This window comes from Mya arenaria, chromosome 4 (genome assembly GCF_026914265.1).
Source record: "Mya arenaria isolate MELC-2E11 chromosome 4, ASM2691426v1".
Lineage (NCBI taxonomy): Eukaryota > Metazoa > Mollusca > Bivalvia > Myida > Myidae > Mya > Mya arenaria.
The window spans coordinates 78,917,619-78,934,047 of NC_069125.1; the positions used below are offsets into that span (position 1 = coordinate 78,917,619).

General features: G+C 35.0%; 1 protein-coding gene across 1 annotated transcript in view; it reads left to right on the plus strand.

Annotated features, from left to right (window-relative positions):
• The first annotated feature begins 2,635 nt into the window (after window positions 1–2,635).
• The window catches only part of LOC128231582 (clustered mitochondria protein homolog), a 36,799-nt gene continuing 23,005 nt past the window's right edge, over window positions 2,636–16,429 (plus strand). The window contains exons 1-14 of the mRNA XM_052944595.1: window positions 2,636–2,792; window positions 8,314–8,492; window positions 10,567–10,738; window positions 11,190–11,333; window positions 12,225–12,337; window positions 12,581–12,735; window positions 13,036–13,114; window positions 13,315–13,465; window positions 13,663–13,799; window positions 14,322–14,413; window positions 14,631–14,733; window positions 14,875–14,995; window positions 15,920–16,011; window positions 16,235–16,275. Coding sequence (XP_052800555.1) covers window positions 2,678–2,792; window positions 8,314–8,492; window positions 10,567–10,738; window positions 11,190–11,333; window positions 12,225–12,337; window positions 12,581–12,735; window positions 13,036–13,114; window positions 13,315–13,465; window positions 13,663–13,799; window positions 14,322–14,413; window positions 14,631–14,733; window positions 14,875–14,995; window positions 15,920–16,011; window positions 16,235–16,275 — 1,694 coding nt within the window. The 5' untranslated portion in view covers window positions 2,636–2,677. The remainder of the gene's footprint in view (window positions 2,793–8,313; window positions 8,493–10,566; window positions 10,739–11,189; window positions 11,334–12,224; window positions 12,338–12,580; window positions 12,736–13,035; window positions 13,115–13,314; window positions 13,466–13,662; window positions 13,800–14,321; window positions 14,414–14,630; window positions 14,734–14,874; window positions 14,996–15,919; window positions 16,012–16,234; window positions 16,276–16,429) is intronic.

The following is a 16,429-nucleotide window of genomic DNA, read 5'->3' on the forward strand; positions in this document are numbered from 1 at the left end:
AAGTACCTGTTTCGATCAGTAGCAATAACGGTCTATTATTATGGGTCATTATCATAAACTTAATCCGGTTAATGACAAACAGGGGTGTATAACCGTTTGATGCTGCACATTTCCAATTAAGGTGTGATCAACAGAAACATGTTAAAGTACTTTCAATTATCATTGTTAAATTTACTCAAACTTACAAAACCATTATTGTTTCGAAAAATTAATGCTCCTGTCATATGTGTTATGTAGACCAAATAAAAATATTTTATCATCTTGGATTTAAAATTGTCATTTACGACAACAAAAGTAAGTAATCTTCCTTTAACTATATTTTTGTCAAAAATGTTATTTTCGCGAAAATAACTTTATTTTCGCCCAAACTAACCATATTTACAGATTTTTATCAAAATCTTATTTTCGCCAAACAAACTATTTTCGCCAAAAATTACCTATATTTTTGTCAAAAAGGTTATTTTCGCGAAAATAACTTTATTTTCACCAAAACTATAAGCATATTTTCAGATTTATATCAATATCTTATTTTCGCGAAAATAACTTTACTTACATCAAAATATAACCTTATTTTCGCATTTTAGTCAAAAATGCTATTTTCGTATTGTAGTCATACCGTATACTGATCAAGCTCTGTGAGCTGACGAGCAAAACGCACCGTGGACAATATTATAGAACAGAACAGAATTTTTATTACACGTAAACTATACAGTTTTTTGTGTTTCATATACATATTTTATAAATCACAATTACAATTATACAATGTAGTGTGAAATATTAAATAAATATTATAATTAATCTATTTTTAAGGATGAACTGGAATAGAAAACACGAATTAATCAAACTATAATAGTATACAATACAATAACCAATAGTTTGCTTTTTATATACTAGTATATGTTGGAACAAATGATACAATTGATCAATTTCTAACAATAAAACAGACTCACATAGTATATATCAACATAAATAGTAACCAATGGTTACAAATGTTAACAAAGCATACCACTGCTTGAGATAAAAATGTGTATCAAGGCTTATAATTATTGATTCATTATTGATTCATTAATAAAGTATACTTCAATATTACAACGTTTACAACCGTAGTCCAAATGTGTTACGTACATGCATATGATGTTTACATTCGGAATGCCTCGGCCATTTTCCATATAAAACAACCTTGGTTCGACGAAGAAGAAGTACGTAAACTTTTGAATAACAGTAATAGTTAATTGAAGTGTTTTAACGTGTATCTTTTATTACTCTCTTGTCGTGCCATAAAATGCATATAACTTATACATTTTTTAACAAATGACCGAAAACAAATCCGCAATTCACAGATAACAAATATGTCCATTGGAATTACAAACAATGTAACAGCTAATACGTACAACTGTATACGACTACACATAACATGATGCATAATTATAAACAGACATACATTTTTTTATTAAGACTGAACATTGTATACATGTATATACATACATCATTTTCATATAATACAATTTTTATAAAACAACATACTTTGTGCAACAAAATCAACATCCTTTGTGTAACAAAAATTGGAGGCTGAACTTCACATTTATCTTTCACCATAATAATTTCTAATAACAAGAGCTTCGATCATGGTGTAAATATAAGTAATGAATTGCGTGATTGATGTCATAATTGGGGACACGAATGCAGTTGGGCTGGTTATTTTGTACCCGTGGACCATTTAACCAGCCAAACTGCGTTTATACTCCAATTAATGCTCGGCACTTGCAAATATTTTCGGATTTCAATTCAATTCAATAGTTCATTAGCACAAACATTCAAGTTCATCGCCTTTACTTCTGGCGGTAACATTTATTTACATACATGAGAAGAGCATGATATTATAATACACAACGCAACATCTTCGGTATATGCTCGGTTCACGAATAATCGCATAACAATATTGTTATTGTTTATATTGTGTCAAAATGGCCCGGAAAACTTAAATCAAATATATCTGAAAGTGTTAATTTTTGATATGTAAAATGTATTGTTGTTTCAATTTTACGTTTAAAAGTGATTTATTTTTCCTGCGTGATTGTTACGCAATTTGATAAACTGTTTCCGGTTACAGTTGGGTCGTTCGATTTACAGAATATGTGAAAATGAATCACGTATACGGTCTTCTTAAGTACGAAATGAATTTTTAGCATTTCTTGAATGAAATAATAAACTATTGAGATTGTAATTATAAATATTAAATTTGATGATGTCATTATCGGGGATATGAACGCAGTTGGGCTGGTTAAAGTACGCGTGGAGTCCACGCACTGAAGCCAGCCCAGCTGCGTTCATACCCCGATAATGACATCAATCATGCAATTCATTCCTTGAATGTATGGTTTTGAACGACCCTCTTTCATCAGAATATTCTCTTATCCGATGATTTCTTTTTAAAAGTTATTATCGATTTTAAATAAAGATATTTTTGTAAAATAAAGGCAACATACTTATATGTCAACCTAAATCGGGTCAATTAGAAGCAGAATATGTAGTATACACATATAATTATGTTTAAAAAAAAAGAATTCCCTCAATCGTGTCAGGCGGTCACGTGAGAGTAGAGAATATTGTACCTAAAAATAGAAACGGGAATTTGTATTTGGCACAATACACACGTGGTTTCATAAGCTCGAATGTCATGGCAGGAGTTTCTGAAAAAGATAGCGATTGCAAAGAAAATGCAGCTGCTTCAAAGAGTAATGAGAGTGAAAACAATATAGGAGACTCCGTTTCACAAGAATCGAAGGGAGACAGTAAGTACGACTTCTTTATTTCGCTGTCACATATTTTGAAGGTCGGCAATTGTGTGTGTCAGCTGATTGCTGCACATGGGTTTGTTGACAATTCTTACATTTCATTAATGAAAGTTTTCATGACAATCAGACATTTCAGCGGTTTGCTGTTTGTATATCGTAATTGTCAGCAATTAGTTAACTTTCATGTTTTTGTCAACAAGAAAAAAACAAATAACCTGATGAAAACATTGGCAAGGTCATCCGAAGCTCGAAACATGTTTATGCGAATTATGCAACCGGCGAATCAAATTTCTTAATCATTAATGCATCTTCATTCACACATTCTTAGATATTTACTGGCATATAGTCTAAATGAAGAAAACAATAATATCTGATGGCAACACAGCACGCATCTTTTGTATAATCAATGAAATGTGCATCCAAGGTCATTTGGGGTCAGCAAGTAGGTTGCTCTCATGTAGATGTGTGTACATGTGGAAATAGTCATAAAGATAATTAGATTTTCCAGCAATAGCCCATTTTTTTTATTTATATGGTACATTTTGCACTGTGCACTCTTATAATGTAGTCTATGTAGAGAACCACAAGGAATTTTGAGAAAATAAACACTCCTGGTGCAGTGCATGGAGTGAATTGAGCAGCTAATGACATATATTTTTTTAAAAACCTATTGATCGTGTTTGAAATTTGCTAATCAAGTGAATTGAAACTAGGATCTTCCTATCCAGGAAGTCCAATAGGTTTTTTACTGCGAGATCACAAGCGGATCCTGGGGGTGACACCTGGCGCTCACCTAAAGTGGGTAAAGTCGCCTAAAAAGTTTACTTTTTATTTCAATATAGGTGAAAAAGAGTAAAGAAATATGTCCCAAATGCACCATATTGGACTAGAAATCGTTAAAATTTTCTAGGGGTAGTACCCCCAAACTCCCTATCAACACGTTTAACCAAATTAATTTTGGATCTGAGGGAGGGGGGCAAGTCAAAAGGTTACACCCCTAATTTACACTCTAACATTTAATCCTGGAGCCTGTAGATGGAGATTTTTTATGCAGCTGTCATAAAGTATTTTCCAAATATCAACTATAATTTCAAGATGGAAATCAACTTCTTGGATCTTGTAACATGCCATTGCAGAGGATATATAAAAAATAAGCATAGGCCATTCGGGCCTATAACCTTAACAAATCCATAGGCCCAAATCATATTTCATAGGCCCAAAAAAGACTGGTAAAAAAATGAAGAAAAATAACAAGTTTGACCACTTCATAGAGTATTTAATGCTATTCTCTTGTAAAAAAGGACAACAAAGAAAACACATGGTCCTCAGCCATCTTCACATCATCATCAGCATAAATATTTATTATATTGGACAATTCAATGATTTTAGTACCATATAACGTTCAAGTATTTAAGTTATTTCATAAAAATACTATCTATTGCCTTTTGCTTTGGCGCAACTCCGGGCTAAGCATCTTAGCAAATTCCAAAGATAAGATGAGACAAAACGAGCATCTATCAAGTAATTACGGAAAACCCGTTAGCCAATCAGTGCACAACGTAGTGTAATCGGAACATCTCAGCCATTATCCAGATAAATATATCGAAGTTAACCGAAGATGGCCCAGTTGTAGTGATTGTGAAGGTCAATGCACCTGGATTAACGATTATTTAATATAATATGTATATATATATATATATATATATATATTATATATGTACAAACATACCATGATATCTGATTGATGCTACCGAAAGGTGGCGATGGAATCACCTGGTAAAATATGTGAAAGTTCTTAAAATTATTGATTGTTACACATGAATTATTTCAGCTAAAAAATATCAACTTTGTGTCCTTTTCACCAAAAAATGAAAATTGATTATTTATGAAATAAAGCAAGTATTTGTCCATAAAAAATCATAGGTCTGCTGGGCATACTGTCTGCCAATTTTGACAGGCCCGACATATTTTTTATACGCCACGGGCATTGGGCGTGTAGCTAGTTCGCAGACTGCTGGTACAGGCCATGACTGGATGGAGCTTCATCAGCTATATTCTTTTTTGAAATGGTTAAGCTTAGGAGCAAAAATAAGCCTGCCTCAATCATCAGGATTGGCCTACTTGAAATATTTTTACACTTTTTTCTTACATGTGTGACGAATTTTACCACAGCCGTATAAGATCAAAAGGTTAAGAAACCTTTAGGAAAATTATTCTATAGTTTCATCTTTTGTTATTTATTTAAGAGTTCTGCCATAAGTTTGAAAAAATAGTGTACAGCCGCTCGGTACACTCCACACACGTTACACATGTATGTCTTAACTGTTGTTAATAAATATAAGTAATAGTTATTACAACCACAGTCCATACGTAGATGGAAAAAAAAATTAACACCCTCTAACATGGTGCAACCGCCAAACATTATATAAGGCTATTCCATGCCTCATTCTGACTTCACTGAAGATGCAAATAATTTTAGAAATGTGAAAATAGGGTTATCTTGTAAAAGAAATATTTTATGCCCCCGAAGGTGGGCATATTAGAATCGCACCGTCCGTCCATCCGTCCTTTCGTCCGTCCGTGTGTCCGGCTCAATAACTCGTGTCCGGGCAGTAGCTTTCCCTTGTGTGGACAGATTTTAAAATAACTTGCCACATGTGTTCGGCATACCAGGACGAAGTGTCGCATGCAAAAAACGTGTCCCTACCTCTTAGGTCAAGGTCACACTTAGGTGTTTATTCACAATGGAATGCTGCATATAAAGACATAGAGTATAGGTTGTCGTGTTCGGGCTGTAACTTTCCCTTGTATGGACAGATTTTAAAATAACTTGCCACATGTGTTCGGCTTACCAAAACGACGTGTCGCGTGCAAGACCCCTGTCCCTACCTCTTAGGTCAAGGTCACACTTAGTGTTTATTCACAATGGAGTGCTGCATATAAGGACATAGAGTATAGGTTGTCGTGTTCGGGCTGTAACTTTCCCTTGTATGGACAGATTTTAAAATAACTTGCCACATATGTTTGACATACCAAGACGACGTGTCGCATGCAAGAATTGTGTCCCTACCTCTAAGGTCAAGGTCACACTTAGTGTTTATTCACAATGGAATGCTGCATATAAGGACATAGAGTATAGGTTGTCGTGTCCTGGCTGTAACTTTCCCTTGTATGGACAGAATTTAAAATAACTTGCCACATGTGTTTGACATACCAAGACGACGTGTCGCGTGCAAGAACCGTGTCCCTACCTCTAAGGTCAAGGTCACACTTAGTGTTTATTCACAATGGAGTGCTGCATATAATGACATACAGTATAGATTATCGTGTCCGGGCTGTAACTTTCCCTTGTATGGACAGATTTTAAAATAACTTGCCATATGTGTTCAGCATACCAAGACGACGTGTCGCGTGCAAGACCCGTGTCTCTATTTCTTAGATCAAGGTCACACTTAGTGTTTATTCACAATGGAATGCTGCATATAACGACAAAGAGTATAGGTTGTTGTGTCTGGGCTGTAACTTTCCCTTGTATGGACAGATAATAAAATTACTTGCCACATGTGTTTGACATACCAAGACGACGTGTCGGGTGCAAGACCCGTGTCCCTACCTCTTAGGTCAAGGTCACACTTAATGTTTATTCACAATGGAATGCTGCATATAAGGACATAGAGTATAGGTTGTTGTGTCCGGGCTGTAACTTTTCCTTGTATGGACAGAATTTAAAATATCTTGCCACATGTGTTCGGCATACCAAGACGACGTGTCGTGTGCAAGAACCGTGTCCCTACCTCTAAGGTCAAGGTCACACTTAGGTGTTTATTCACAATGGAGTGCTGCATATAAGGATACAGAGTATTAGTTGTTATGTTCGGGCTGTAACTTTTTCTTGTATGGACAGATTTTAAAATAACTTGCCACATGTGTTCGACATACCAAGACGACGTGTCATGTGCAAGACCCATGTCCCTACCTCTAAGGTGAAAGATACACTAAGTGTTTATTCACAATGGAATGCTGAATATAAGGACATAAGAATGTAGGTTGTCAAGTATGGGTGGTATTTTTTTATGTTCAGAGGCAATTTAAAATAACTTGCCATATGTATTTGTTTGTTCTTTAACTTTTCATGTACTGACCTTGTTCATAGGTCAATGTCACATTCGGGGGCATTCGTCACATACTGTGACAGCTCTTGTTTAATTATAATTCTAAACCACAGAACAATTTGACAATTTGACCAATTAACATGAAATAGTCTCCTGATTTTTTTGCAGAAGTTCTTCTTTCTTGTAGGTATGATAACGGCTAACTTAAATTTCCATGCAGCAGTTTATTTGTACAGTCACCCTCATTGTCATCAGATTTAAAGATATCAGGTTTTATCAGGACCCAAATCTGGTCCCTTTTGAAAACATGGTTTATGAAAAGATCCGCCAGATTAAATCAGGGTTCACAGTTGGCGGTTTATAGATTTCTGATAATACTTCCCTCAGTCTAAATGCTTAACATTTCATGTTGATATTTAACAAGTTATATTGTTAAGAAGACTTAAGACATGTTGGCCTTTTCTCTCAGCATGAGCATATTTAGTAATCAATGGCTTTGCACTTTTGAAACAAATATATGGCTACAGTTTAGAGGCTTTGAAAAGAATTATAGAAGAAGGAATTATGTTTTTTAGTATATAAATCAGCTTAGACCATTGCAGCTGACTGTGATGCTGCTGTGTTGTTTGAATGGCAGATTGTGATTCACTTGTGTCTTATTTCATCAGAGAAGTCAGTAAATGGAATCTAATACTGTGAAATCATTTATATTCGTTGGCATGAAATTTCGTAGTTTCCGGAAAAATTACATTTTCGTGGGTACTTGAATTCGTGGTTTTTCGTTTTTGAAAAAAATAATAATCGAAACTGAGATTGTTCTAGATCGTCTACATTATCTCCACGCGCTGGCCCGTGATTTCCGTCTTCTACATCACTCGGTTTATGACACTCGATAAAGTGGTACGAGATGCCAATTAGTGCACATACCCATGTCAATTATCCATTTAATTGGAAATTAATGTCATAAAAGAAGATGTACTCTGATCATAAATACAGATAGGCGAAGCCATTGAATACCAATTAAGAATCTTGCAAACTGAAAACACTGAGAAGGTCCGTATATTTGAGTAAACAATCTCTAAAGATTGCTAATATCTACAAATTCAATCACTATGTACACAACATGGCAATTGAAAAAGTGAATAAAGGGTTTATATTTCGTGGGATCTTGAATTCATGGATCACCCAACCCACGAAAACCACAAACATTAATGCCCCACGAACATTAATGATTTCACAGTATATATAAATGTATACATAATATATGGAGAGAATTTTGTTATGATAACTGTTAATATTATGTGTACATTCAAGAACCTGAGAGAAAGTTAAAGAACAATATTTTCAAAGAAGTGTATAATTTATTTAGGTGCAATTGTTGGAATTTATTGACACTTGTTTTCCAGTTGAGGTTGTGAGAATGACATCAGATGGTACTGAGAAGAATGGTGGTGACGAAAAGGGGGCGGGGCCAAGCGATGAGGAGGGTGTGGAAAAAGACAAGGAGCAGGAGGTTGTTCTCATACAGGACACAGGCTTCAATGTGAAAATTGTTTGCCCAGGCGTTGAAGAGTTTGAACTGCCGGTAACTGATTTGGCTATTCTTAACTGTAGAGAACGGTTCAACATAAATACCTAATGGCATTGGGTGGGTTGGGGTTTTGTAGGTAGGTAGGTTTGCTCTTTTGTACTTGCTTATCCCTTAATTTGTTAATAAAAAATAAAATGAGAAGGTAAAGAAACATGTGGGTTGCTAGAGTTGGTCAGGAAAGGCAAAACAAATTATTTATTAATGATGGCCTTACATTAAACTAGTACATTTATGGCCGTTTACTAGTACAACTATGGCCATTAACTATAACAATTATAGACGTTAACTAAGTACAATTACAGCAGTTAACTAGTACAATAATGGCCGTTAACTAAGTACAATTATAGCTGTTAACTAGTTCAATTATTAGTACAATTATAGCTGTTAACTAGTACAATAATTAGTACAGCTATGGCCATTAACTAGTACAACTATGTTCATTAACTAGTACAATTATAGCTGTTAACTAGTACAATAATTAGTACAGCTATGGCCATTAACTAGTACAACTATGTTCATTAACTAGTACAATTATAGCTGTTAACTAGTACAATAATTAGTACAGCTATGGCCATTAACTAGTACAACTATGTTCATTAACTAGTACAATTATAGCTGTTAACTAGTACAATAATTAGTACAGCTATGGCCATTAACTAGTACAACTATGTTCATTAACTAGTACAATTATAGCTGTTAACTAGTACAATAATTAGTACAGCTATGGCCATTAACTAGTACAACTATGTTCATTAACTAGTACAATTATAGCTGTTAACTAGTACAATAATTAGTACAGCTATGGCCATTAACTATAACAATTATAGACGTTAACTAAGTACAATTACAGCAGTTAACTAGTACAATAATGGCCGTTAACTAAGTACAATTATAGCTGTTAACTAGTTCAATTATTAGTACAATTATAGCTGTTAACTAGTACAATAATTAGTACAGCTATGGCCATTAACTAGTACAACTATGTTCATTAACTAGTACAATTATAGCTGTTAACTAGTACAATAATTAGTACAGCTATGGCCATTAACTATAACAATTATAGACGTTAACTAAGTACAATTACAGCAGTTAACTAGTACAATAATGGCCGTTAACTAAGTACAATTATAGCTGTTAACTAGTTCAATTATTAGTACAATTATAGCTGTTAACTAGTACAATAATTAGTACAGCTATGGCCATTAACTAGTACAACTATGTTCATTAACTAGTACAATTATAGCTGTTAACTAGTACAATAATTAGTACAGCTATGGCCATTAACTAGTACAACTATGTTCATTAACTAGTACAATTATAGCTGTTAACTAGTACAATAATTAGTACAACTATGGCCATTAACTATAACAATTATAGACGTTAACTAAGTACAATTACAGCAGTTAACTAGTACAATAATGGCCGTTAACTAAGTACAATTGTAGCTGTTAACTAGTTCAATTATTAGTACAATTATAGCTGTTAACTAGTACAATAATTAGTACAGCTATGGCCATTAACTAGTACAACTATGTTCATTAACTAGTACAATTATAGCTGTTAACTAGTACAATAATTAGTACAGCTATGGCCATTAACTAGTACAACTATGTTCATTAACTAGTACAATTATAGCTGTTAACTAGTACAATAATTAGTACAGCTATGGCCATTAACTAGTACAACTATGTTCATTAACTAGTACAATTATAGCTGTTAACTAGTACAATAATTAGTACAGCTATGGCCATTAACTAGTACAACTATGTTCATTAACTAGTACAATTATAGCTGTTAACTAGTACAATAATTAGTACAGCTATGGCCATTAACTAGTACAACTATGTTCATTAACTAGTACAATTATAGCTGTTAACTAGTACAATTATTAGTACAGCTATGGCCATTAACTAGTACAACTATGTTCATTAACTAGTACAATTATAGCTGTTAACTAGTACAATTATTGCTGTTAAGCCATAAAGTTTAATTGATAATGAAGCTAAAGATGGTTATCAAGTAATGTAAATAGCACCATAGTTTATTAGAGGCATCTTGTGTTCTCCAGGTAAGTTCCATGGAGCTTGTGCAAGAGATTCATCAGGTGTTGATGGACCGGGAGGACACCTGTCATCGCACCTGCTTCTCCCTCCAGCTTGAGGGACAGACCCTCGACAACTTCGCCGAGCTCAAAACCATTGAGGGTCTCGCGGAGGGCTCTGTCATCAAGGTTGTTGAAGGTTGGTCTGATTGTGAAAATCTCTTTTATGAAGTAACTTAAGGAGAAAATCAAGTTCCAATATTTAAATGAATGATAATGTAAAAAAATGATTGGTCACTCTGACAGGCAAAAAAAACCCAAGCCTGTGTTTCCAGTTACAATAATTTGAACACCACAATTTTGCTCTTCGACAAGCATCTCCATAAAACAGATCAGGAATGGGTGTTTATTCACCAGATCACAAGGATCTGTGACCAGAGACACCAAAATAGTGATATTAAACTTTTGAATTTTTACCTTTATGCCTAAAAAAAATTTGAAGAAAAAACATGTTTTGTAATTTGTGGCATATCAAATTGGTATAAAAAGAACAGAGTAAACGTCTTTTAGCAGTGTTAACATATGAATTGGGCTGTAGCCTTCTGTACAATAAGCTTGATTTTACATAGACATGGTATTCTTTGTTTCAGAGCCATACACAATTCGGGAGGCTCGTATTCACCTGCGGCACATTCGTGACCTCCTCAAGTCTGTGGACCCAGCTGATGCGTACAACGGCATTGACTGCAACTCTCTGTCTTTCCTCAATATCATTACTGCTGGAGACATACTTGGTCAGTTTTCTTACTGACTAAAGATAAGATAATTCTGTAATGCTTTAAAGACTTATGAAAGAAATTCCTAAAATGGTTCATATCTCTGTAGCGGCTGAATTAGCACAAGCCTGCAACTACTGCACCCAATAACACTTTCGAGGCTTGCTGAAATTCTGTATTTTATATAGTAGGGCTTGTTAAATTGTTTGATGCCAAGCATTAAAGTATTTGGGCTTGATCATCTAAAAGTCTTAATTTCATAACCGTCTCTGAATGTTTAACTGGCAGTCTTTTATTTTGGAAATTCTGCTGTCTCTTTCAAGTATCCAGCTGGCCAACAGAGGAAAATAAAGTGAAATGGCGAGAAACTGCACAATATTACAAACATGATTTAGTTTTGGTCATTCAAAATGAAGTTTTGATAAAATAAAACCATTATTTAGAAATATAGAAAGTTAAAAGAAAAATGAGTTATTTTATGCTGCCTGAAGGAAGAGCATATAGTCGCTGCTTTGTCTGTTCTTCAGTCCGCCACACACCCTTGTCCAGAGAATATTCTAAAAACTAACTGAAGAGATTTTTTGTCCAATTTGCACTTCTACTAATTGTTTGTCTGTTTATTTATTTCACAAATGATATAAGAAAACTCAACTCAAATGCTCTCAAGTGCCTGTGATAGTGTTTCTGTCCACAACCAACTCCTTTGCCATATGTACAGCTGTTATTTAAAAAACAAACAAACTTCAAACATTCTATTTTCTCATTTGCACTTTTCTGTATTCATACCCTGTCAGGGAATTGACATAATCTCCAGTTTGTTTGTCTTTCTGTTATTGTCAGATACTTCCGTTTCATATAAGGCAATGGAATGCTAGGTGAATGATTATATAATGCTATATCCATATACAGAGAAGAAGGTGTACAAGCCTGACTCGATGGACTGTACTCCGCCAGAGTTCATCATTCCCGGAGCCAAGGAGAGACCTCTACTGCCCATGCACCCTAGCGTTGCGGACCTTAAGGTGGGTCCTTTTTCTCATGTCTGAGTGTTAGGCTTGCGATGATATTTTATTTTCCATATTGCTTGCAAATAATCATTATTGGTATCTAAATAAATCTCAAACCAGCTCCAAGGTAAATTTGTAAAGAATAAATTGTGTTTGGTCATTACCAACTTATTGTCACATTTTATTAACAATTGGATGGGGTGAATATAACTATATACTGTAAGAAGCCGTCATCTTAGTTTTTTGTGTGTATTGTAGTCACCCCAGTGTGTTAAGGTGCTCACACTGAGTGGGTGGAACCCCCCACCGGGCAACCGGAAACTCCACGGTGACCTGATCTACCTGTACGCCGTCACCCTTGAGGACAAGAAGTATCACATCACAGCATCCACACGAGGCTTCTACGTAAACATGTAAGCTTAGATCAGGGGCTAGTCTTGTGTACTTACATTAAGAAGTGTTGCAGTACTGTAAATGAACATTTATGAAGTGCTGAAGCAATATGAAAAGTCTTACAGTAACTAGAGATAGAATTTATAGACTTATTTGAAATATAATTATAATTTCATTTGTTTGATGTTTAGCTTTGAATAAATTAGTTATATAAATAATTAAACCAAATGGTTTGTCCTTTAGAAAATGATTTCAAACATGTGTCATACATAGCATTATACATTATTCATATACATGATTTTCCATTCCTCGTATTGTAGGTGTACTGAGGATGTGTTTAACCCAAGAGCTGCGGCCCAGAAATGTCTCTCCCACACACTAGTAGAGCTTCTCAACCAGGTACCAACAGGAACAGTTGACCTTTTTCAGCATAATTGGGGAAACTTATAAATATGTTTTAATCATTATTTTACTGATCTTACATGGATCGTAGGTTTTTAGAGAATGCTGACAATGTTTAAATATTGTGTTGTATTTGGTTAACATGTACTTGTTAACATTATAGGAAAACCTAAACTTATATCTTCTTTGTGTTTCAGTTAAGTCCTGCCTTCAAGAGGAATTTCGCCCAGTTATTGAAGAAGCGTGGCCAGAAGCACCCGTTCGAACGTGTGCCTACACCGTACCAGATCTACACCTGGATGGTGCCACAGACTGACCACACAGTCGACTACATACGTGCAGAGGATGGTGAGGCAACATGCGCATTCTGTCATCTGAATTGTTAATAACTAGTAAATGTTGTTGTATTTATATGCATCTGTTTGAGACCCTCAAAACTAGTTCTTATTTTTATTTTTTATGAAATAACATTATTGCATGCATCGACTATAACCATGTATAATGTTATTGTTATTGCTAATGCAATGTCTGGAACGTTTCCACAGCCTTTACAACTCGTCTGGGCTACGAAGAACACATTCCAGGCCAGACGCGTGACTGGAACGAGGAGATCCAGACGACACGAGAGCTGCCTCACAAAACCCTTCCAGAGAGACTTATAAGAGAGAGGGCCATCTTCAAGGTGAGAATATGTGCAAGCTTGCTAACTTGTACTGTTGAAATAGTATTCACACAGATATAGATAATGGGACTTAGAACACAACATATATGTTCAACCAATGAAATGGCAGATAGGAATTCATTACTTACTTAGCTAATCATTTAGAATTTCAACTTTTGCTGATGTTTATACGTCCTCCTACTGCCGCTCATTCAAAACACACTCCCTGTGCCAGATATTACTTTGACATGTGTTGAAAAATGAGGTTGTTCTCTAAGTCAGTTAAATGACCTGGACTAACTTTTTAACCATTTAGATTTTACTTCATGTCATCTCACTAATACATAATACATAAAGAAGATATAGGGCTGAAAAGGAGGCCATAATTTTATATGGAAGTTCTCTACCTTGTTCATTTAACTGTGTGAACTGCAAGGAGGTGATTAAGATAAGTATGTAGTGTGACATTTTCAGGTTTCTGATCGTCTTGTTTATGAAAATTGTGTTTAGATGTTTAGTTGATCTGTGATGGCATGTTTACAGGTGCACAGTGACTTTGTTGCGGCTGCATCACGTGGTGCCCAGGCGGTGATCGACGGCAACGTAATGGCCATTAATCCGGGAGATGAGGCAAAGTAAGATTGTCATGTTTTACATTTAAGCATTTACAAATCTGAAAGTTGTTACTTACTGTTTATAAGTCTGATCACTTTGTGGTCAGTTTAGACAGCAATTCGATTGTGACAGGTTTTTGAAGTGAATAGCATTTCTGTTTGGTTGTTAAAATTCTCTTTTACGAAATTAAGAAGCTAGTTTGCCACTGTGAATGTACATGAACATGTTTTATTTCAGGAATCAGATGTACATATGGAACAACATATTCTTTAGCCTAGGCTTTGATGTGCGTGACCATTATAAAGATTTTGGTGGTGACTATGCAGCTTATAATGCCCCTGTAAGTCTACTAAATGAAATTATATGTTCGAAATTTATCTTCACATGAGTCTATATAAGAGTGATTGCATGAAGATCATTCTGAACAAGATTTATTTATCTAAAACAAGTTCATATAATTCACTTTTTGCTTGTATCCCAGGGCAACGACCTTCAAGGTGTGAGGGCGTACTTTAACACCGATGTGGAAGGGATGTATACACTCGGCACAGTGGTCGTAGACTACCGAGGATACAGAATCACCGCACAGTCCATCATCCCTGGTAAATTACTTAACCAGTCTGGAATTGTATAGATTTTTGCATATGAAAATAGATCATTACCTTATTGCAATCTTGTCTGTTGAAGGTAAGTTTATAGGCTTGTTAACTGTGAGTTAACAGGTTTCTCTATTGGTCTTTCCGAAAATGTGCCGGTCTGCCGGCAAATTTTGTATGAGTCTGGTAGCTCTTTCGTAAATGACAGTCCGTATTACCAACATATTTTTGGACAACTTTATAGCAAAAAGGTACTTAAAAGTGAAATGCCTGTAAAAACTGTTTGCTGATTATTTGCCTTAGCGGTAGTAAGATGATCCAAATTGATATTTGACATCACATAACATCGCCAATAGTCTGTCATTTCCAATATGGAATCATGTTTATTGTCGGAGATAAACAAGTAAATATAATGCATCCGTAACAGTATTTTATTGCAACTGTTTTGATTGGTTCTTTGTTCGCCACAAGGGACAATCAAAAGCCTCGGCACTCAATATGCTTTGGCTTCTGTGTCCAAATGACTGCGATGTTGAAATATTTTTTGCAAGACTAAGTGCATTTATTTTTAAGAAACGACATGTCCATGGAATGTTTATATGGTTGTTTAAGTGAATTAAATCAGAAAAACATTAAAACCAGTTGATATTCATTGTTTTTCTCTATGTATGCTATTTAATGACATGTTAATTTTTTGTTTGTTCGGACAGGCTAATATTTTTTTGTAAAGGCTAAAACTTCCAACGTGCCTGGCCAGCCCTTTTTTCGCAAAGATCTTTGTTACGCATGCAGGTTTGTTACACGAATCAGTTTGTTATACAGATCTTGTTTGTTACACGTTTGTTCCATGTTGGATTATAACACTTACAATGCTTGTAATAGCAAAAAATGTATGAAATGACTAGGAACAACTGTGTTTGACGTTTGCAGGGATTCTGGAGAGGGAGCAGGAGCAGTCCGTTGTGTACGGCTCCATCGACTTTGGAAAAACTGTTGTGTCCAATGACAAATACAAGGAACTGGTATGTTCATAGTAGACTTCATACACAGTAGCACCTGTATCATACTATGTCCCCTATACAAAGTACATTATCAAATGAAATACGAGTCACAAAGCATAAGTGTCAAAATCTCGCGACTAACATGAGAATTTTTTCCTGTCACTTTTTTTTTTGGTCACCTGATTAATTTGTCTAATATGATTCTTTCCTGTTCTTTGCTTTAACTGTCTATAATGTGTTTCAGTTACAAAAATCAGCTACTCAGTTGAAGATCAGACCACACAAGTAAGAATATTATTAATTTCTATTTTTGTTAAGGTTAGATTTTGAATAATGTAACTTCATGATTATGTTAAAAGATCTTAAGGTGCAAGTGTTTCTGGCTTCATACTTCCTGAGATGCAAAATAACATGTATGTTAGTTCAGGGCGGTGACATG